The 24,140-nt window shown below is 43.2% G+C and overlaps 1 protein-coding gene across 1 annotated transcript in view; it reads left to right on the top strand.

Moving 5' to 3' along the window:
• Window positions 1-17,864, top strand: part of LOC144783351 (F-box only protein 27-like) — a 233,768-nt gene extending 215,904 nt beyond the window's left edge. Inside the window, exons 7-8 of the mRNA XM_078662368.1 lie at window positions 8,394-8,532; window positions 16,071-17,864. Coding sequence (XP_078518494.1) covers window positions 8,394-8,532; window positions 16,071-16,211 — 280 coding nt within the window. The 3' untranslated portion in view covers window positions 16,212-17,864. The remainder of the gene's footprint in view (window positions 1-8,393; window positions 8,533-16,070) is intronic.
• Window positions 17,865-24,140: the final 6,276 nt, after the last annotated feature.

Raw genomic sequence — 24,140 nt, 5'->3', positions numbered from 1 at the left:
CCAGGAGACTCTGCTTTTCTCCTGAAACAAACCCAATTGGAGAGTCTAGTGAATCAATGCATACGGCCACGTTTGAGAAGCGCATGTTTTCGTTTGCCATTATTGTCTTCCAGTCTTTCATATACATCTGCTTCCTGAGTGGCTATTTGCAGCATTGTGGAACAAGGTGGCCGAGAACTTGCCACCATTCCCGGAGGACCTCAGAACGAACCTTTGGCAGATCATACACAAAGGATAGAACACAGCGAAGTATGTGATTTGCCTGAACACTGCTGACTGTTTGGGTAGAACTGTTGGGAACATTGTGGTGCTTTTGCTCCGTGCTTGAATTCCATCCACAGGTTCTCCAGTGACATTCAACAGTCTCTGATGGACATGCTATTTTGTGGCGCACCACTCTTCGGAGACCATGCGACTCAGCCTTCAGATCGCTTTAAACAAGCAAGGACCTATTCCGCTCACTGGCGCCAATTAAGAGGCAGTTCTCACAATAACTTTACACCTTTCGAGGCTTCAGAAAAGGGTTCCAGCTGATGCCATATCAGGCTTTGCCCCAGAAACAGCAGAACTCCAAAAATGTTCAAGGCAGAGGTCAAGGGATCAAGGATCATGCAGCAAACGTCCAGGCCCACAGGGGCAATAAAGTACCCAATCCACCCCCCCTTCCTTGGCCACCTCAAAATCGCTTTAACTTTCACTCAGCGGTGCACAGTCACTCTATAGGAGGTTGGATCTCATTTTATCAGCACAGGTGGCAGAGCATTACATCAGGCCAGTGGGTGCTCCAAATCATCCTAAACAGAAACTCATTTCCTTTCCTGTCCACCACTCCTAGCGTGCTTCCTACACTGCAACACCTCCTGGAGCACTATTTGTTCATTGTGCTAGGGGAGGTTCAGGCTCTCTTGGAAAAGTGAACCAAAGAGAAGGTACTAGCACCAAAGTTTTGGACTGGGTGTTATTCCTGTTACATCCTGATACTGGAGAAGAACAAAGGGCTCTGTCTTATCCTCAAATTCGCCCTCTGAACCTTATGCACAAGAACAATTCAAAATTCTCACCCTGGCCCAAGTGCGGTCTTCCCTGGATCCAGGAGACTGGATGGTGCCCATTTCCTCTACTGCCATCCCACAGACGTTAAGTTTGGCTTCTTGTATGCCACAAGCATTTTCAGTTCTCAGTGCTTCTCTGTGGCCTTCCCGGTGCACCTCATGTGTTCACAAACGTGACAGTGGTGGTCACTGCCCACCTTCAGAGGTTGGGAATACCAGTCTTCCCATAGCTCGATAACTGTTGTTGTTGAAGGCAATCCTGCCTCAGACAGTTGTGGACCACCTCCAGACAATGGCGAACCTGTTAATATCACTGGTGTTTTCCATCAACGTTCCAAAGTTACAAATGACTCCCTCACAGAGGCTCCCTTTCATTGTAGCCATCCTAGACATGGTGCTCTTCCAATCCTGGACCTCAACGAGTCCATGACATTTGAGCTATGATCGCAATGCGTCAAACTTTGACATGGATCTCAGTTAGAGCGGCTCTGACACTTCTTTGCCTCCTGCATCCTGCTTGTGGATTACACCAGTTGAGAAATGTGGGCTCTGCAGTAGGACCTGAAGTAGGATCTGAAATCTCTGTGTGCCCAGTATCAGGGGATTCTTTCAGATTCTCTCCAGGTGATGTTGGGGACAACAGGAGATCTACAGTATTGGCTGCTGAACTGCAATTGGACCAGTGGCGGACTCCTCTTGATACTGCACGCAGAGCTAATGGTAATGACTGATGCATCGTTTCTGGGGAGGACCTCTATGAAGGTTGAGATCAGAAGACTATAATCATCAGTTTGCAGGAACTGCTGACGATTCACCTGGCATTGAAGCATTCCTCCTGTCCATGAAGAGGGAGCAGGTATATTTTCTCATGGACAACACCATTGGCATGTGGTAGTGCAACACGGTGGGTGGGGTTGTGGGTCTTGCGTCAAGAGGCATTGCGACTTTTAGAAATGACTGAATCGTTAGGGCATCTCTTGGTTGTACAGCACCTGGCAAGGTTGCAGGGCAGACAAAATCAGCTGCCACTGCCTAATGGATCACAATTGGCAGCTACAATCAGTGTGTCATCCAGCAATGGGGAGAACCCTGACTCAATCTTTTTGCCACTGCCGAGAATGTGCACTGTATACACTTTTGCCCATTGGAGTTCCCAGGGCAGTTGTCACTCAGAGATGCCTTTTGCTTGGATTGAAGCTAGGGACTCCTCAACGCCTTCCCACCACTGCCTCTCCTGATCAAGGTTCTCATAAAGATGAGGAACTACTATGTCCAATTTAGCCTAGTGGCTCTGGACTTGGCGAGGTGAGTGTGGTACCCAGAACTTCTGGCCATGAGCAATATCCAGTGGCGGAACACCTGGTGCAGCAATTGGATAGTGTTCTGCAACTGAGCCTGCACAACTTACAACTCTATGCCTGGAGATTAAGCAGTGATAGTTCTTTAGAAGGGAGATCAATAGCAGTCAACTAAGTGTCATATTGGCAGCCAGGCGTCCTTTGACCAAAACAGTCTTGGGAGAATGAGAGAGGTTTTGTTGTATGGTGTTCGTTACGATATAACCAACCTTTACATGCACAGTTGCCTGATATTTTGCTTTTATGTTGATCTTTAGCCCATCAAGGCCTTGCTATGGCAACAGTTAGAGGAAGATTATTTGCTGGATTTTTCAGCCTTCTAATATTTACCTGATCAGCCATCTTAATTTTAAATCATCTGCTGTGATGCTTTTTCTCAACTGAAAGTTCGAACCAAAACCAATTTGGTCCTCACTTCCCTTGTGCACTCCATTTGAGTCAATGTACAGCAGTCCTCTCCTTCTGCTTACTTTTACAGCATTCCTCATAGTGATAACGTCTACTCGTCATGTGAGTAAATTGCAAAATTGCAAGTACTGTCTGTCTAGCAACTGTATACTATCTTCTTCCTGGACCTGGACAAACCTGTACTACCCAGCTTCTTTTGCCCCACCTCATCCATCTAAGGAAGAAGGAAGACTACATTGCTTAGACATAAAAAAAGCTCTGATTGTGTACATCACTTGTACAAAGGAATATCGGGTGGACCATCAGCTGTTGTCAACACTTCTGAGGTGACAAAAGGTAAAGCTGTCAAGAAACTAACTGTATCCTAGTGAGTGTTCTGCTACAGAGTGTCCAAGAAACAGAATCCAAAGGCATACGTGCACATTCCACCAGAGCAAAGGCTGCTACAGAGGCGCTGGTACACAGGGTGCCAGTCTTTAATATCTGCCATGCTGCTACATGGGCATCGGTTCACACACTCACAAAACAAATAATCCAGTCCACCAAGAAGTGCATTTTGCCTGTTCGGTTCTGCAGGATGTCCTCCTCTGATCATTGCTCAGACCCACAACCTACTGAGGTACTGCTATTGTATCTATTCACACGATGAGGAATCTGCAGTTAGAAGTATCCGACAAAAGAACAAGTTACTTACCTTCGGTTGCGCTCTTTTTGGTGGATACTGTAACTGTTGTTTTCTCACTAACCCACTCACTGCTCTGTTCTAAGGAATGGACTCTCTTTGCCCATGTTATCAAGGTTCCCATGTATATCTCTGCACACTTGCCCAATCTGATTTCTAAAGCTCCATCTTTGACGGCGCACAAAGATGGATTTGAGAACAAAACTGATGTTTGTGTGTGGAGGAGGCGACTATGTAGGGGCCCCAACGTCACGACCTGGATTGGGCAGATCTGACTCGAAGCCACACAATGCCGCCTGTGAGAAGTTGGCCTGGTATATGCTGCTCACTAGTTCTAGTGATCACCTTGTACCATGCCAAGCAACCCTTATGATGATTGGTTGTAAGTCAACCTGATAGACCAGCTATCCTAGTGGTAGCATGGACAAAGCAGTCTTAGGCTAAACTCTGTAAAGGCATTTGAAGCAAGCTGTTTTACCATACACAATCCCCTTGAATACCAAATGAAAGGACACCACACAGATATATATTGAAAATATATATATATTTATTTACTACAAATATCCCCTATACTCTTTATGAGCACAGAAGCAAATGTGTTAAAACTAAACGCAGTTTAAATACATAAAAGTTGCCCAATATGGATGAGCCCTGGGGACCACCTAAACCATATACTAAAATAGTGGTATAAGAACCACTATTGGGAAAGGAAAGAGGCCTAGGGCCTGGGGAATCGCTGGAGCTGTTCGGGACTAACAGTGATGAAGTCGGGAAAGGCCCGCGGGACTCGGGTGCAGCGCTTAAAGCGCACGCATGCACTAATGCAATGTCAATGGTGCGTAAAAGTTACAAAGTTAGTGTTTAAGGAACCTTCTGATGGACCTAGGAGGACAAAACTTTAGAGCTAGGCACTAGAGATGTGTACCAGTGTGGGAACACCGGCGTTGCTGAGTTACCTCACCCACAGGAAGCGGGTGCACAGGTGTGAAGTAGTGTCGGGTTTCGTCACGCAGGTCGATGGTGCCTGGAGATGAAGATGCTGCAGGCGGGTCGTCGAGGAGAGTTCCGGTGGATCCAAAGGTGGATCTGAAGAGGTGAAGACCTGAAAGCAGAGGGGACAATGTTCAAAGTCACTAGCCAGTGACTACCGTGGAACCAGGATGGAACCAGGCGATGTCGGGTGCAAACAGGTGAAGAAGGGAAGATTGTCTCTGCAGCCACGTAGACACGAAGAGGTCAAGGACGTCCAGGCGTTGGTCAAGAGCTGTCCCACGAAGGCTCTAGCTGACGGCGGTGTCGGCTCCTTGATCGGAGCAAACAGGCTTTGGCTAATGCAAGCCACGCAGAAATCGATGCAAGCTTCTCACTCGGACCAGCAAGGTCAGAGCGGGTGCTCCTTTTCAGGGGAGCGAGGGCCAGTCTGGAGCAACCAGACCAGCGGTGTTGTTCGTAGTTTTCGTCGCCAAGATGGCCGCTAGCCACGTGGCAAGTGGCCGGGATGGCGCGTCGAGTGGCAAAGTGCAAAAGGGCCCCACGTAGATCGTGGAGATGCTGGGGGGCTGATCTTCGGTGCAAATGCTGCTTGGTGGTGGGGCTTCTCAAACCCCAAAGCACAGCGTCGAGGGTGCCTCGGGTGCTGCGCAGTCAGCTTCTCGGGGGTCTTTCAAGGGGTCCGGTCCCACGTCTCTCGGTGCCTCCACGGGTCTCTTCTTTTCAGGGACTGTGGATCGGGCTCTGAGATGTCTGGGAGTCTGGGTCTTGTCAGGCTCTGGGCTCGGGCTCCGGCGCGAGGCGGCAGCAAAGCAGACGTCGAGTTGCTGGTTGGTGCCTGTATTCACAGGGTGGTCACTCCTTGGCCACAAGGGAGATTCTCTTCAGTCTTCTGTGCAGCAGAATGTCGAAGTCCAGTTTTCTTCTTAGTTTCAAGTCGAGTTCAGGATGATCTGAAGTCCTGGGACACAGCTCCTACTCTTATTCCAATTCTAGCGGCCGGATTACCTGCTAGGTCCCTCCTCTGGGTGGGACCAGGAAGGGGGGCGGTTACACCCCCTCTCCTTTGTTCAGCTTCGCGCCAAGACTGGGGCTGGAGAGCCCCAGCACCGGTTTGAACTGGCAAATGCACAGGGACACCTTGTGTGCCCCAGGCAAGTCTGATTCGATTCAGCCCTGTCCTACCCAATACACAAAATCCTGTCTGGGGTGGTGCTAGCACCTCCCAAGGCAGGAAACCCTTTGTCCAAGCCTCCCTCGCTGGAAGGACTCCCAGCAGCAGGAGGTCAGACTTGTGTCTGTGGTGGCAGCATCCATTTTGTGATGCTAAGGCTCACGTTTAACTTTAACCGGGGTTCAGGTTAGGTACATGTCGTGTCCCTCTAAAAGGGTGGAATGCTACCCCCGTCACCAGAACTGATGAGGGGGTAGTATTCCAATTCGTATGACACCTTACTCTGCATGTTTTGATAAAGCCAAACCAAAGATAGCATTTAACCGCGAGGTTCATAATGCACTTAAGAGTATATGGTATGGCAGTATCATGAAACAGCTAAAGGACATGGTTCCGAAAGCTGCAGACAAGCTCAGCTCATGCCAGAGCACCATCTCACTTATTTCCATGCACTCTGCCTCCAGGATTGATGAGGCCTTCCATAGGAGTGGCTGATAGGAACATATGTGTCCATTTTAGGTTAGATATAGGCATACTATACCTAAGTAAGGGGTGGTTACACCGACTTACCCCAGCTGAGTGATCAGCCAGTTGTGTCAAATATGGAGGCCAGGCCAGGGGTGGCACAATACGTGCTGCAACCCCTGGTAGGCCTTGGAAGCACCTATGCCCTGGGTACCTGGGGTACACTGTTACAGGGGCCAATAAGGTGAACCAGTTCCAATTTCGTAATACACCTAATGTGCATTGGCATTAATTTAGAGAGAGAACAGCAGGCTGTGGGTCTGATTAGCAGGCCCACAGCCACATTAAGTCATAAACCAGTGAAGCAAAAAGCTAAAATTTGGGGTGACCGTAGGATAGCAGACCCTACTCTCCTACACCACCTACCGACACTTGAGGGAATTGCTGGAGAAAATTATTGGGATCCAGTCTGGCATCAGGAGTATACTCAAGGTGAGGAATAGCGTTACTGAAGGAAAGGTTTGTTCCTTTAAAGTGATGTTATTGAATGGCTTCTTGAAACCGAGTAAGCGTGCAACCTTGAGGTATTTTGTGGTATTCCCTTTACAGAATGGATACTCATTTTGGCACTACCTGTATATCGAAGGTGTGATTGGTACAAGGTGTGTAAACAGGACATGTTTTAGGGTGTCAAGGTATTTTTTCATCAGGGACACAGTTGCTTTTTGTCTTTTCCTCCATGTCACCTTTGTCAAGATGTTTACAGGGGATCTTTTAGGCTGTTATGTTGTGTTTTACCTTGCTCTGGGCATCAGCGAGCTTGCTTGACCCTATTTTTGGAAGGATTAGTGCTTGAGCAAAGTAGGCATCCTCTGGTCTACAGTCTTAGTTGTGGTTTCAACTTAGTTATTTTATCTAGTGTCTTAGTATTTCTATGTAGGCTCCTTGCTGCTTCCTGTACATTTCAGGGGTCTGTCGCAGAACTCTGGGGTTGCTTCACCTAGTATTACCTGGTGTGAATGTGGTGGTGTTCATTTCTGCAATGGTTTGGTTGGCAAATCATTGTTAGACATGTGGATTCCTTCAGGCATAGTTAGACTGACTAAGACTGTTGGTGGCTGCAGTGTGAAAGAAAATATATGGTATCCTTGTATTGGGTGTTCTGGACATGCTGGGTCTCCCTTGCCGGTTTAAGACACATTCTTTCCCCACTAACCAGGAGTGCTCCTAACTGGTGTGGACGTCACCCTGTTCTAAAGGTCTGGTTCTCCTTCCCATCAAACATTGTTGCCTCAACAATTGCTGAGGCAGTTGTCTGTGTATATCACTATAACATGGCTATGTCAAGAGTTTCTCCTCTTACCCTCCTCCTGCAGGTTGTATTGCTTTGGTATGGATTCATTAGAGGAGTACTTTAAAGGTTGAGCTATCCCTCAGAAGAATATATTATCATTGGTGATGACTTTTTGGGTGGATACTCTACCTACCTGTAGATCCCTCTCTATTGTAGTGTACTTAATAAGACTCCAAGTTAAGTTTTATGTCTTGGATTTCTGTCAATTTTGTGTACTCCTGATGGTGTGGAAAAAAAGACAGCTGCTGACATTAGTGGGTAATAGTATATGTGGCTCTGTATCTCACATCTGGAGTGATGTTGAGTTGGAATGGTGGCGCCACTCACCGTTGCAGAACTATTTATATTTTACCCATCTAGTCTGGTGCCTATGGAGTTTCAAGCGGTGAGAAGTCTGGAGATGGAGTATCTGTCAAGAACCTTCTTACTGAAGGTAAGTAACTTTATCATCTTTTCCTATACTGTTCTCTGTAACACATTGTACTGTCTGATTCATACAGACTCAAATTTCTCTTTACTGCGCTCTTTAGTCACACTGCTTCTATTCTCGCCACACAACTGGTCAACTTTCTCCTTGCTGCACTTCCAAACATCTGGCAATTTTTCTCCCACAAACCGGCTTACCTCTCTCTGTCTGTTGTCTTCACTGTGCATTGTTTGTTCTCCATCCCCAGACCAGCCTAAAACCACCTTGCTGATAAGTCTTTCTCTGCATATTAAACCACTCCCCAGAGAACTGAATCTCTTTCGCTTTACTACTATCTCCAAGGTCAATCTTCCCTACAAACTATATTTTTGCTGCTCCTCTTTTCCTTGTTATAGGCCAGTGTTATCAGTCCTGAGGCCACATATTTAGTGCCTGCCATGAAACTAGACTAACATACAACCCTTTTTTAAATGTCTCTTAAAGGTACGCTGGACGCTGGGATTGTGGATGTGAGTATCAAATCTCCGTGGAGCTGCTTGCCTCAGACAAGAAACGGGTGATAGACGAATATAACTTGAGACCTAACCCTATACCCCAGTGGAACAACCAGAACTACCACCAGGTACAGTTGCTTTTGGGCAGGAGAAGGTTCACCAGGGGTTGAGGCGGGCACTGTTCTTATGAATGTCACCAAGCAGGAAAGCTGATCTTTTAAGGGTTGTGGTAGTTGAGGACAGGTTGGTAATGATGGTCTCTATGTACCATCTAGTACATCGGATGGGTGGAATGAAGGGCAATCCAAGTATTGTGATATATCACTATATAGTCAGTTGTAGTTTAAGGAAGTTACAAGTGACCAACCTGAACATTTGCAGAGTCAACTACATTAACTGTTCCCTGTGCCTACATACGTAACCCAAGATTGCAGCTTACCAACATCCTGGGTTATCTTTAGCTTCTGAGCCATCAACATTTGAACAGGCTTAGGAAACATCAAATCTTACTACAGAAAAATGTGCATTAATATTCCAATTAGCAGTTAAACTTCCTTCTACCTCAATGGAAACCTGATCTAGAACTTAAACCTCAGTAACCCCTTCTTGAATAAGATGGCACTTTTCATTCCTTTGACTTGCCATAACTGCATAACTGTTTTCCTCCAATTGTTATTTGATGGATGGAGGAGAATTGAACATTTGTTTTGCCCCACTTTGAATGTTTTTTCATTCTGAGTATCGAGTAGTCTGTTAGCATGTTTCTGAGTTGCGATAATTACATCTGAACACTTTTGATTGAAAAGTAGTATAAAAGTAAAGTCTCATCTATAAGTTACCCTTTACCTCTTGCAGCAGGCTGTGATTTCTTGAATTGCTGTCCTTTATTGCAGCAAACGAATGAAACTTTGTACAAATTCTTAGTTCTGGATGGATTAATTGATGGAATTATGTCTGTGTTTCTGAGCGCCCCCAGATCTTTTTTTGCTGTGGCAGAAAAGCACCCTTGTGGCAATGCCTGGGTCAAGTCATCTCATTGTCTGACAGCTTCGTAACTTTGCACTTGATCCAGTAAGATAGTGGGCTCCACCTGAAGTTCCAACAAACGGTCCTTGGAATAATCTTCGAAATCTTTTGATAGTATTGCTGCTGGTATTCGTGGTATTCTAATATTGTGGGGAAAACTCAGTTTCCCCACTTCTTGCATCCCACTCTACAGCTGGAATGGCTCTTGAAGAATGAATTCCAAATCCTCTTGGTAGAGTGTTCATAGTGGTCTTTCTCTTGTCAACCTCCACATTCCTTCTTTACATTCTAGTTTACTTTTTCTACATAATCATTTGAGAAACGTAAATCCTTTATGCCACCCTTTGTGCTTTCACTTATTTTGAACATATTGCGTTACCACAGGGTATTTTGGATAAATAATTAGTTTTTCTGTGGACTTAGATGAGTCAAAGACCCAGCGCTCATCGAAGACAGCCAACGAAAACATTTTTTTTTTACAATGTATTTTATTTTTTAAGTCTGGGAATATATAAACCTACATTAAATCTATAAACACATAGTGAAACAAATATATATGTGTATCTACTACCTCTAGGAAAACGGATACATTTCATTTACATTAAATTCCCATCTAAATTTCAGATTGAAAGGCAACAATTTATAGGGTATATGTCTGTGTTGGCTCCGGGCTGCCATTATATAATTCAGTGGTCTTTTTATTTTTCAGTGTTTGTTTTTTGGAGTGACCCTAGGTGCAGTCTCCAATAGTTGCTCTTCATTAAAAAAAAACTGTTTTATAGTTATTTGTCTATGAATTGTGAACTCAAAGCAGTTCCAATCGACTTATATCGAGAAGATTCTTGCGCTCATTTAGAGATTTTCTTAACCCTCAACCCTACTACCCCAGGAAAAAGACAAGTGCATTTTACATTACTTCCAATAAAGTGCAATCGTATAGCAGTTTCAGTTCAGGCCAGTAAGAATTCCCCCAGGTTTTCATATTTTCCTGCACCTATTTCCATTGCATATGCCGTTTCTTTTTTCCCCGCCCTCGTCATTTTTTTCTACAATCACTGAAACTGGGATTATTTCGGGCTTCTAGTGTAGTATTATAAAATATTTGCCACAACCATACATAGAAGATATATTTTTCTCTGAGAGAGAGATCGACCAGTGTGGGGGAATATCTCTGAAGTACAATGATCGGATTCATTAATATTTTTGTGCTGAGTTTCTCCATCATGTTTTTAAAAATCTCAATGCAGCACTGGGTTATCTTTGGGCACAGCCAGTGCAGAACATTTATAGTACTGCAGATTTATCTCTTGATAACCTTTGTGCAAAAATTGAGGTGTTCTATAAACAAGCAGTTTGTCAAAAAACTGCATCCTCCTGTATTTACTCATCCTATTATTGTAACATGTAATTCATTTCTTTCTATGCACTCACTGATAACTTAACCTGGGTGTCTGTTTTACATTTTCCAGCTATTTCCCCCACAAATATCAGGTTTCATGTTTTGTAACCATCACTTATAAAATTACCCCAATCTAATGTCTTTTGGTTCTTCCACTAAGCTATTTGCGATCTCCTCTTTATCATAAATATCCTCTACATCCATATTTGATAGATATGGTCTTATTTTGGTATACGACCACCAAATCCCCTTTTTCACTTTAACCATTTCTTGTATACTTAACCAGGGTGGCCATGCACCCACCATTTAACACAAAATTGCATTTTTTGAGGCAACCAGCTTATCCCAGATTGGTGCTCCAGCGATCTAGGACTAATACATTTCGACAGACAAGGCCCAGTTTCATTACCCGCCAAGTCCCTTCACGCTGGGTTAGTGAATTTCCATAAATGTACCAAACTTACCAATCACCAATTGGTATCTTCATTCTAGCATACCAATTATGGCGATGCAATCTTTTTATAGCATGAACATAAAAAGAAACATGAATGCCAATACAATTCTAAGTGTCCTACAAACAGCCAGTCGATGTTTAACACACAAATAACAGGTGGACCATTAACAGTTCAGGAGGTCCTGCAAGTGTGTAGGGCAAAGGGCTACACAGTTGTCATGAGGGTTGTCTGCCCCCATGGAAAGAAATTTCTTTTGACCAATTCCCATATAGCACCCTCAAAGATCATTCGCCTTTGCCCAGATGTCAACGCGTTTTAAACCCTGGATGGTTCTAGGGTTCTCATCAGGACTCGGACTGGGGATCAGTGACTACAAAACAAAAAAATGACAAAGCGTGGTGTCAATAAAATTGGGGACCCCTGTTTCTAGGTTACAAGAGTGTGGACTGTTCCAATTAGAAAGTACCTGTGTTTGTGGGTGCCCAGAAGTTTGTATGTCGTGGCGCCAATGATGAAACTATTCCTTATTTACAGAAGCTGTAGGGACAAGAGCAGATTGTGGAAACTCAACAATGGAGATGTGTGGTACACGCAGGGTTGAATGAAACCAATATGAAATAAGAGGATCGAACCTTGTGCGTGTCTCTGGGGTTATTTAAAATGTCCATAATGTCATCATACAAATAAAGCGATGCACTTGTTCATCACCACCCCCTTTTCTGAATCGTTTTTGGCCACTATAGGTGTGGCAGGGTATACTCAGACATGAGTCCCTTGCTCACTGCTCCATCAGGATTCAAGCAAGCCGGGCCGACGAGGCTGTAATGCCAGAAACCGGTCCCCGGTAGCTTGTATCCTTTCTGGTGAAGAATTGGCTTGGTAGTTTGGTCTGCCCTGTTCCCATGATGCACTGGGCCAGGGACAGACTAATTTGCATATAGCCAGGTTCTGAGCTGGGATGGGGCAGTGAGCTAAATAACGGTGATGGATTAAGCCCTGATCTTTGGACTGGGTAAGAGTGGTCTGCTTAATTCAGACACTCTGTTCATCACCACCCCCTTTTCTGAATCGTTGTAAATAAGGCTTCAAAGTATTTCTTTTTAAGAGGTTCCCTGTAGTAGACAAAACCCGCCTTCAGTAATGCCAATGGAGGCCCCGAAGTGGGATTATTAATGTTGTAATTGGCATCTGGCCTGTTCAGTTCGAACACGCAATTTGAAATGAGAAATAAAGGGACGGGCGCTCCGCACTAATCTGTAAAGCGTGGATGTTTATTAGCCCACAGGGCCCATATTGTATTGCGCTGGGCACTCACACATCGATAAAGCTGTTGCGCTTCCAAAAAGGTGGCTGACGGCGCTAGCACCACGATAATTACTTGCCTTCTGTTTTCTGGTGAAAGAGGTTCCTACTGAGTGCCGGCGTGCTCCCAAACCTCTACGACTTGAGTGGGGAGGGGCATGCAAGTCGTACATAGAACGGCAAAACATGGAATGGAATTCCAGCCCCAGTGCATGCTGGTCTCTGTAGTTTACACTTGTAAGTGGGTGATTTCAGAGAGTTCATTAAGCCCACGGATAGCAGTATCAGATTTCATTATCAAAAAGGCCTCCTTTTGTGCTAGCTGGAATGCCGGGTCACCACCCCTGGGTGAAGTTTTGATGGCTGTCAATACTGTTCACTTGAAGTTGTGTTGTGTGTGATTCATTGCGACGAAATATCCACCAATGGAGCGGCGGCTGCCTTGTTTTTCAGCCTGGAGCAATGTTGCACTATGTGTTGTCGCACCTCTTGAGTCGTTTTACAGATGTACACTTTTTTGCAAGGGCAAATAATGGCGTATTCAACATTTTTCGATTTACAATTTGTAAAGTCGTTATGACGCCAGTATTTATGTCCATCAGTAAATAGCGTTCCTGCCGTAGTGGAACCACACGCAGAATATATGCCACATTTATTGTGGCCTTGTACTGGTTGAAGGTTGAACATAGTACGCAGGTTGTCTTTTTTTGTGGCGAGCGAAGCAGAGCTGATAATTTGTTGGCCAATGCTGTGATTCTTCTTAAGAGCAAGCAGTGGTGGGCCAATTCCAAGGATGTTGCCATCAATCAAGTACCATTTGTTACAAATGATTTCTTCATAGGCTGAGGATGGGGTCCAAATGTAGACACGCAGACAATGTGTTGCGTAGGTGGTTTAAACTTCTTCGTCAAAAGATGTTCCCTCGGTGTACACCAGGCTTTTTTTAATGAATGACTCAAAAGCTTGCGAGGGTAACCTCTCTCCATGAGTTTCTTGACCAGGATTCTGAGTGGAGTTTGAAGTCCTCTTTTCTGGAGCAGTTGCGCCTAATTCTTAAAAACTGCCCATATAGCAAATGGTTTTTAAGACTCCTAGGGTGATAAGTCCGGAAGTGGAGGGCATTGTTCTTGTTTGTGGGTTTCATGTGAAGGGTAGTTATTAATCCATTGGTCGTTGATTTGACCTCTATGTCCAGGAATGCCAGGCTTTTAGTGCTGTACGTTAGACTGAGTTTGATGTCAGGGCTGTGGTTGTTAAGCCATTCTTGGAACTCCTTCAATACTGATACTGGACCTTTCCAGATGCACCACACGTCGTTGATGTACGTGAACCATTGTTTAAGGTGAGCACTGTATGGGTTATTTTGATGCACAAATCGTTGGTCATATTGGGCCACATATAACACAGCCATTTCCGGTGCGAAAGGACACCCCATGGCAGTCCCTTTTATTTGCACGAAGAATTTGTCTTCAAATGTAAAGAAATTCAGGTGAAGTGCAAATGAGGCAAGCTTCAAGATGAATTCCGTAGGAACCTCTATGTGGTCTGGTTCTTGATTCTAGATATACTTCAATGGTATAGAGCCCATCTTGCTGTGAAAATTGTGTATGCGAGGATGCTACGAGTATTGTCACTAGAATGTGAGTGTCAGTGTCAAAAAGAAAACCATTGATTTTATTAATGAAATCCATGGTGTCACGTAAATACGACGGAACCGCTGGCAGAAATGGTTTTAGAAACACGTCCACAAACTAGGATACTGGTTCCAGTATGGAATCACACCCAGAAACGATGGGACGGTCGGGAGGATTTGATGCATCTTTATGAACCTTGGGTAAGAAGTACAATTAAGGTATTCGAGGATGTTTCTTAATCAAATACTAATTCTTTTGGTCCGAGGATCCCTTGTTCAGTTGCTTGTTTAACTGCTAAAAGAACTTCATGCATGATCTCTTTAGAGGGGTCTTGTGAAATACGCTGGTACCATTGTTGGTTGTACACATGGCTTTTGCCTTCTGTCTAGTAAGCTTCTTTGGACCATAAGACGACAGCCCCGCCCTTGTCCGCTGGCTTATTAACTGTGGCTTGTTAGTTTCTTAGTGTCTTTATGGCTTCTTTGTGGGCCTACAAGATGTTTTGTTTTATAAGTACTCGCTTCTTTTCAAGGGCATTGAGGGATGATAGTACAGTGTGTTCAAAAGAGATAATGTCCCTGGGAATACTGTGAGGAGGAGGGCAAAAACTGGATGTATTGCGTAAACCAGACACTTCAGGTTACATGTTGTTTTCTCTGTCCATGAAATATACTCTCAGCTGGATTTTGAAGAATATCTCCATGATTTCCATTTTGACCTCCGTGAAATCCATAGTAACCCTAGGTACAAAGGAGAGCCCAAGTTCTAGGACCTCAATTTCTTCCTTGGATAAAGATCTGTTAGTAAGGTTCATTATGGGTGATTTGTTTATGACTTGTGATGCTGTCTCCGCGTTGTCTTCTCCAATTGTTGGGGCTTGTATCTGCCTCAGGGCTTCTGTTGGCCTACCAATAAAAAGGCCTCTTTTGTTGGTTCCTGTTGAAAGGACCTTCCTCTGGGTCGGAGTCCCCTGAGTATTCAGACAAGGTATCCGAAAATGTGAGAAACCTCCTTTTCGATCTTCCTTGATACCCCGACAAAAACCTCGTAGAATCTGATCTTGTATAAAAATCGTCCTTGAGATAAGGGTATATATCACTATTAATATTGACAACCACTTTTTCACTATTAACATTTGCATTGATGTATTTAAAGCGTAACCAAGGCCTAGTTTACACTAAGCCAGGAAAACATTAAAACAAATCATATTGATTTTGTTTAATTTGCAATAGCTCCATGTTAATACAGATATATAATTCAGATATGGAATAACTTCCACTGTCACTAGGAGCACAAACAAGTTTGGCTGTGGATTTGAAGCGAATATAGGAAGTTTTTTCGCATGCCTTTACAACGCATGCCATAACACCGCGGTTGTTACGACTGCGTTGTTATTTTGCATACCGTTACAATGCAAGTCGGACCAACGACTTGCTTTTTGGGGGCGCTGGATGTTGGAATAGTATAATTTACAATTCCAACTCCAGTTTGTGCAGACACTAGGGACGGTGTTGGATTTTTAAATACAACACCTTCTGTCCCCTACCCAAGTGGATTTTATGACTTGTGTTGTAACAGTATGCAAAATAACAACGCGGTCATTGTAACAACCGCGTTGTTATGGCATACGTTATTTAGCATGCAAACTAAACACAGTTTACCATTTGAAGCATATATGAGATGAACCATAGTGGATCAAACCGGGAGTTGGTCCTGACTCTGAAAGTTGTTTTGGGAAGTTAGCTTTAAATCTTCTTCTACAGAGTGGGCAAACATTTATCTGTTGCTTCATAGCACTGTATTTCTTGTTTTCTCAAAGCTTCATGTCTAATTTTAATTTATCTCCACAGGTTTCTCATGTGTTTAGCCACTACAGCAGTGGAGTCCGTTACGTGAAGTTCCTCCACAGAGGGAGAGATACACAGTCCTGGGCTGGACACTATGGTGCTCGCATAACCAAATCCTCTGTCACTGTGAAGATGCATAGATGACGGTGTAGCTGCTGAGGCACAGTAACTGCAGAAGAGACCGTACATTGGAGTACCCATGGTTTGGCCTTTGCAACAGGGGCTGAAGGAAGAGCTGCCACTGAGTAGGCTGCAATGCTTGTTCAAATGTTCCAGGCAGCAAGATTTAGAATGATATAGTGCCTTCCGAGGTGAGGGAACAATAAGATTCCACAAAGCAGCCATGAGCGTTGTAGCTCTACTTACAGCTAAGTGGTCTAAAGCAGTGGTTCTTAACCTGTGACTTCTGTGGACCCCCACTTAATCATTACTGGATCCCAGGGACACCCACTGAGTCATTATTGAAATCCAGGAGCCCCCACTGAGTCATTACCGGAAGCAGGGGGCCCAACCTAAGCATTTTTGATGATGAGAGCCACAAAGCAATACACAAGTGGAAGATGGATATGACAACCGTCCACTTTTTCTACAGAGGGAACGACCAGCCACTGGCTGATGGGGATGAGAGGGTTTTCTGTTAGTTGTGACTGCTGGGATGATGAAAAAGGCTTTTTTAAATCCTAGCGGAGCTGACAAACCCCTCTAATGTATTATTTAGAGTGACTACCTTATATAATGTTTGTGTACATTTTACTTTTGTGGGAGAAATAAGATTAGGAAGCACATTAATTTGGCCTCTTCATTCAAGATGATCCTGTAAAAGAATTTCTTCCTACACGTTCCTCTTTTGGACAGTGGTTCACTTACAAAGAGAATCTGCACAGTGACGTTGGGTTCCTCATTGGGCTCTTGCTGTCCTTATGGATATAATTTTGATGCCCCATAGCATTCTTTTGAATGAGTTCTTAGACAAGAGTCGGGCCTCTTTTAAGGCTGTTAGAATTCTACCTCTAACAGAAGGAACTGGGTCTGGACTCTGAGGTTTAAAAAAGATTTCTAGCTTGCTTTTGCTCTTCGTGGATATCAGATGTTACCATGATTACATTTACAATGCAGTACATTAGAACACGTTCATTACAAAGAATACGTATATATATACATTTCGAAATGTCATTGAAATATGTTAGTATTACTTCCATGTTTACTGTAATCATGATGCACTTGCACTTTAAAAATGGGGCTGGTTAGAACACACGATCAGGTGATCAAGGCCTCTTGGACGGCCGAAACGCGTCCTGACAGGAAAAAGGGAATAAAATAATGCTGGCACAAGAAGTTGGTCTACGCTCTTGATTCCGCGGTCAGGCGGGGTTTTTGGTTGCGAGGTGTTGTGTATGTATACACTGATTATAACAAAATGTAAAAAGTATTTGTACTGAGTTGATGAGTCAAGATCATGTATTTTACATTTTGATTCCTTTATGATCAATCAACATTATGTCCCAATTTGCATATTCGACAAAATTGATATCTAGCACTTTGCACTTTATATACATTTTATAACTTTGCGAATTTTTAAACACCATTTGAGGTTAGAAGTCGATGCATTTATGGATTACTAAATTTACAATATGTTGTATGAACTATGTATATGCTGTAGCAGTCGAAAAGGATTTTTTACATTCATTGTTGGACACTACAAAATGGCCGAACCATTATGTATGGAAACTGTTTCTTATATTGTCCTCTGTTTATGTTTACTACTAACTGAGAAATGGCGCATAACTGGTATTTTTAAATCACTGTGGTAGCCTCCTCGTTGTATCAGTGAGCAAGGACACAGCCTCGTGTCCGAAACGCGTCTGAGGCATGCACCATTTCACCAGCATAAGAAAATAAATTAATCGAAAAGAAGTCTGATTCCGGCTACATTTTGTGTCTGTGTTCCTGTCTGTGCACCGGCACATTGGGGAAGGTTGGAGTTGATGTATATATAAAAACAAAGGTTACATACAGGAACTTTATAGTAAGGAAGTGGAATAAAAAACTCGCTCCATCGCAATGCACTGCTTATGACTGCACATATTACATCACTCATGACATGGTCAGTGACATCACTGATGACCTCTCAGATGACATCACTGATGAAATCACTGATGACATCATCCAGTGACTGTTTAAAAAAAATTAATGAGTGTTGAATATGTATACACCAAGGAGTATTGGTGAATCCATGGGTGTATGAGTGCCTGTATGGATGATTAAGTAGGTGTGTGACTGACTGTAAAAGTGAGTGATTAGGGGTCTCAGTGAATGTATGGGTGAGAGACTGGTTGTATGAATGTTTTTCAGTCTGTCATTTGGTGTGTAAGTATCTGTATGAGTGTGCGAGCGAATACAAAAGTGGTGTATGGGTGAGTGATTGGTTGTCTGAGAACCTGTATGGTTGTCTGTGGGTGGATGAGGGGGTGTGTGGCTGCCTGTATGAATCAGTGAGAGGGTGAGTCAGTGGATTTATGGGTTAGTGAATGCATCTGTGAGGGGCTGTATGAGTGAGTCAGTGTATGGCTGTGTGGGTGAACGAGTGGATATGTTAGTGGTATACGGGTGAGTAACTGGGCATATGAAATGTAGTATAGGTGAGTGATTGGGTATTTAGGTAACTGGGTGAGAATGTGAGAGTGGCTGTATGGGTGATTGTGTGCTTGTGTCACTGACGGCATAGGTGAGTGAGTACGTGTTATAATCTGTATAAGTGAGTGTGTGCGTGCAAGTGTAACTGTTTGGGTTAGTAAGTGGCAGTGTGATTGGCTGTATGGATGAGTCAGTAGGTGTGTGAGTGGCTCTATGGGTAACTGGCTCAGTGTGTGAGTGGCTGTATGAGTGGATATGTCGGTGGCTGTGTTAGTGAATGAGTGGCTGTATGGGTGAGTGAGTGGATGTGTGTGTGCGTCTATAGCTCTATGAATCAATGAGTGGGTGTGTAAATTCTGGTAGGGGTCTGTGAATGGGTTTGCAAATGGTTGTGTCAGTGGGTGTTTGAAAGCTTCTATGGGTGTGAGTGGGTGCGTTAGTGATTCAGTGGATGATGTCATTTGGAATGTCATCAGTGATGCCACTAATCATGTCAAGGGTGATGTAATATGTGAGTTCATTAGCAGTGCATTGCAGGGGCACTAGGTATAGATAGCTCAGCTAACTAAAACTGCAGAAACCTGAGCCTAACTACAGCATCCCAGTAACTTTCGTTTTATTCCAGTGAATTTCTAAGTTTTTTTTTATTCCACTCTCTAACTAGACTGTCCCTGTAATCTTTGTATTTTCAGTGAATTTTTAAGGTTTTTTCAATGTTAATTCCCAACTATAACTTTCTAGTAACCTTTGTTTAATTCAGTGAATGTGTAGTTTATTTAATTGTATGACTGAACTGTAAGATCCCTGTTAATAGTGTTGTCGTAGTGAGTTATGTTAAATGCTACTTAATGTTTTTTTTTAAAACACTGTTGAAGGTTGTGTATAGTGTATAAGAAGTTCTTTTTTCTTAAAAAAAAAAAATTGGGGATCGCGTACCGAACTTGCACCTTAGCACATGATACGCAAATCTCAGGTATTGTGCGGAATATTAGTATTAGATAGATATATAAATTCATAGCCTTTAGTTTAAAGGTTCAGTAGTAAAATCACTGTCTGAGGGGGTCAGTGAGTGGGTCAGTAAGTGTCTGAATGGGTTTGTGAATGGGAGCATCAGTGTCTGAGTCTGTTGGTGGGTGTGTCAGTTGGTGAGTTTGTGACTCTGAATGGGTTTGTGAGTGGGTGCATCGGTGTTCGAGTGGGTGCATCCGTGTCTGGCTGGGTCTGTGAGTGGTTGTGTCACTGAGTGGATCTTTGAGTAGGTGCATCAGTGGCTGTGTGGGTCTGTGAGTGTGTCCATCAGTGTCTGGGTGCGTCTCAGAGTGGGTTTGTCACTCTGAATGGGTTTGTGAGTGGGTGCATCAGAGTTTGAATGGGTTTGTGAGTGGGTGTGCCACTCTCAGTAGGTTTGTGCATGGGTGCATTAGTGTCTGAGGGGGTTTGTGAGTGTGTACAGAAATCTGTGAGTTGGCCTGTGAATACATGTATGACTGTGTATCCGTGTGAGTCAATACTTTGAGTAAATTAATATTTGAATATTTTTTTATTATTTTGGGTTGCACAGGGGGCCGCACTGAGCGCTGCAATCGGGTCTGGACTCCGTCCACATGGAAAAAAAAATATTATTGACTTTCTGACCTCATTATAAATCCACTAAACACCACTAAAATATACCCCTGGGATCATGGTCCTCCTATCATAACCCCTTCAATTATTTTCTTTGTTTTCATCCATTCCCCGGAACAGGCTCTACTTTTTAAAATGGCGGTCTAATTCTGGAGGTTTGCGCCTCCAGCGTGATGCTAAAAGGGGACCTCGCTGAGCAACGCAATGGGGTCACAACTTGGTCCACATGGTTAAAAAAAAAATGATCAAGATTCTGAACTCATGATAAATCCACTAAACACCACTAAAATATATCCCTGGGGTCAGAGTCCCTATCCCTTCTATTGTTTTCTTCATTTTTATCCATCTGCCGAACCGGCTGTGCGGCTACAACTTTTTACACAGCTTGCAGACAGCCAATTACTGCCCTTCTGGTGTGTGGCTTCGCGTTACTGAACGTTGGATTCGCAAACCCTCTACATCCCTATATATCTGTTTGAATTTCGGATAATCTCAAAAACTACCGAACAGGTTTTAACCAAATCTTTGAAAGGCACTTCCCTTTACCAACATCTACCTTCCTGCCAAATGTGGTGCAATTCCATTCAGCAGTTCATGCTGTAGCCTTGTCTAAAGTCCTTGCTCTTAAGCCCCCTCTTGTTTTCACCTCCTGCTTGACAGATCACCTCAAAGCTTTAAAGACCGCAACAGAAGAGAGCGGCAAATAAGTTTTGAAAATGTTGTGAAGATTCGTCAAACAGCCAAAAATATTGGCTAAACAAAAAAACGATTTTCCTATGGAAACTAGGAACTAGGTCCTACTATAACTACCTACTGGCGACTGCCAGTAGGTAAAGTAAAAAATATATATATACATTATTGAATTTCTTGTGTATTTTTTCTTTACTTCCTTGCGTGCTGCCGTCGGCCGTTGAACGTCGCGCGCACTACCTTACTAGTGTTGCGCATGTTCAACGCCCGCCGCGGCCCCGCCCGCGCAAGGAAACGCCCGCAGCGGAATTACCGCCGCGGTTAATGGGTTAACTTTGGAGGGCTAACCACCTTTTTATTTATTTTGTTTTAAACATATAAAAATAAATCCACATATGTTTGCATGTGTATATATATATATATATATATATATATATCAATCCACCAACTTTGGTGCGGTTCAATAAACCAGAAAAGTGCACAGTGCAAAAACATTATAAATACATTGAAGCTTAAAAATAAAAATAACAGCTCATAACAGTGTAAGAATATAAAACAGTTCCAGTCATGATGCATCGAATTGTTAGAGTGCAACCACAATACTAAGCCATAGAAACAAAAACCTCAAAAGAATAGTCCTTATAAATGGGCTCCTTTAGGGTCCGCTATGTCTCTTGTATTAGCTGTCTTTGTTTTCTAGTATGGGCAGACTCGCTGAGATAGGTGGGATAAAAATGCACACTTACAATATTTATTAATATGCACATTTTAAATCAGTAAAGCTTGAACAGGTGCCATTAAACTGGTGCATATCTCCCAGCAATTTGTCCTCAGCATGAGGATTTAATGGGTTCATCAAGCAATTCAAGGAAGCACATAATCAAATACACAACATTTTAAGATGGTGGTACCTTCATAAATATTATCAAATAAAACCTAATTGAATATCATGCTCAGGAGATATTAAACATTTAACCATGCTGTCATCTAGCCATAAATAGAGACATTAACAACTAATGAGGACAAGTCATCCCTCATAAAAAAAGTTTGTTACACTTCATATAAAACTTTTAGTGCGTGTCACTCGGTAACAATTTTTAACCCGAACCGCTTTCTGATTACAAGGGTACCCCTTATAAAGTTCCCAACAGCAATACAGGTGTTGCTCGAGGCCAATGAGGAAAAATATCTAAAACCTTCTCCGTAGATACAGGGACGTAGCTTTCTCAATAGTGAGAGCATAAATGTTGCTTTTGTAATTTTATAAAGTGCGAGCATCCTTTCTGTGGCCTTCTTTAGATGCACCATGTTCTAAGTGAGATGCAGGCTGGCGTTCTTCCTGAACGTGGCACAGGGAAAGTCTTGTTCTCTATATTATGTGCCATGAGACATCATCTAGAAGTCTGGAAAATTAGTGCACTGATCTTATTGGCTGTCAGCTTCATTGGTGGTGTACAGGATCCTTTTCAGACTGTCAAGGTAGTTTTCATTGACTGCATTATTAAAAAAAAGGGATCCAGTCCTCTGCCTCATAGATCATCCTTGTCAACACATCTTTTTTAAAGTCTCTATGTAGCCACTGACTTCTCAGAGATGGGTGTCCGCACATTTATATATGCTGATGACATCCAGTTGTTAATTTAACTATGTTACAGTGCACTTGGGAGGGTCATACTTTGAATTTCAATCAAATATGTTCTTCATCTGAATGGGTTGGTTCACTGTAAGCTAAGGCTTATACCACTTCCGAAAGCTTAGGTGTGACGGTCGATTCTAAAGTTACCTTATGCATTCAAGTTCAGTCATCTACATCATCCTGTTGCCAGCACTTGAAAATTGCAAGAAATTCTTTGAAGTTACGACATTAATTGAATCTTGTTGAAAAAGCCATTTACCTGGAACTGCCACTCTCCTCAGTGAGCACACTAAAGGTATTGCAAAACTTGGTGGCTCGGTTTGTGACAGGACTGCCAAGGATCATGCATGCCAGACCTACACTGTATCATTTCCTCTGGCTTCTCATCAGACGGAGAATCCAGTTTCTCAAAAAACACATTGTGAAGCATAAACTTCAGAGGCCTCTCCGTTTATTCTTGGTTAACTTGCTTGCGATTCCTAGAATTTGCAAGAGCAGGTTGGCCGGGCAAAGTTTCTCTTCTTGTGCCCTGAAATTCTGGAAATTGCTGCTCCTTCGAATGGGGGTATCCTTGGCTAAATTGTGTGGGGACTTCAAAACCTGTCTGTTTCAACAGGCTTTCCCGTAACTTTTGCTAGTCCTTTCAACACCTGCATTCCTGGGGTCTCGAGAAATGTCAGTTAACCTAACAACCTTGCAAGCTGACCCCGGGGCTTTTTCAACCCAACCTGTCAACTTCATCTTTTTCTCTTAAAAAAAATCCAGTGAAGAGGTCACTTTGGAGCTCTTAAGACATTCTACAGGCACATTTTATCATTAAATACATTTTCTTTTTTAATTTGTTTTTATTTTACAACAAATTACAATCGGTACATGTTTGCATAATAACATACAGTAGTCAGTCACTCCACATAGGTACATATTTTCACTTCATCTTAAACATTCTTGTGCTATTTGTTAGTTTATAGATAAGGTATAGAGTTATGTGGGCTTGCCTCACAATACACGCTCTTTCCATTTTAATCTCCATTAGTCACCAACATCAGATAGTGTGTCCTCTTGGAGGGTGGGGGGGTCACATATATATTGCCACGGAAATCTTTACACTGTCCCCATATTCTGGCCCATTTTGGGGGCATCCTCAATGTACATACACTGCTTTTTCAGTTACCATTGCATTGTCCTTGTCTTGGCACCAATTTAGCAAAATAGGAGTCTGTCTTTATCCCCAATTACGAGCTATGTTTCTTTTTTCCAGTGTCAGGCCAAGTGTTAACCAGTCCTGGTCAGAGTGATTGAAGTCTGTTGGTTCCCATAGGTTAATAAGACAGCATTTTGGTTCCGCGAGGATTTCCACCCCGTGATGTGACATTGTGGTCATGATTGCGTCCCAATATGACATGATGTTGGGGAATTCCCAAATGGTGTGCAGAAACGTACCAGGGAGGCCGCACTGTCTCAGGCAAAGCGGTGTATCAGCAGTCTCCAGT

The sequence above is a fragment of the Lissotriton helveticus genome, chromosome 9, assembly GCF_964261635.1.
Source record: "Lissotriton helveticus chromosome 9, aLisHel1.1, whole genome shotgun sequence".
In the NCBI taxonomy this organism is placed as follows: Eukaryota; Metazoa; Chordata; class Amphibia; order Caudata; family Salamandridae; genus Lissotriton; species Lissotriton helveticus.
This window is presented reverse-complemented; position numbering and strand designations above follow the sequence as displayed.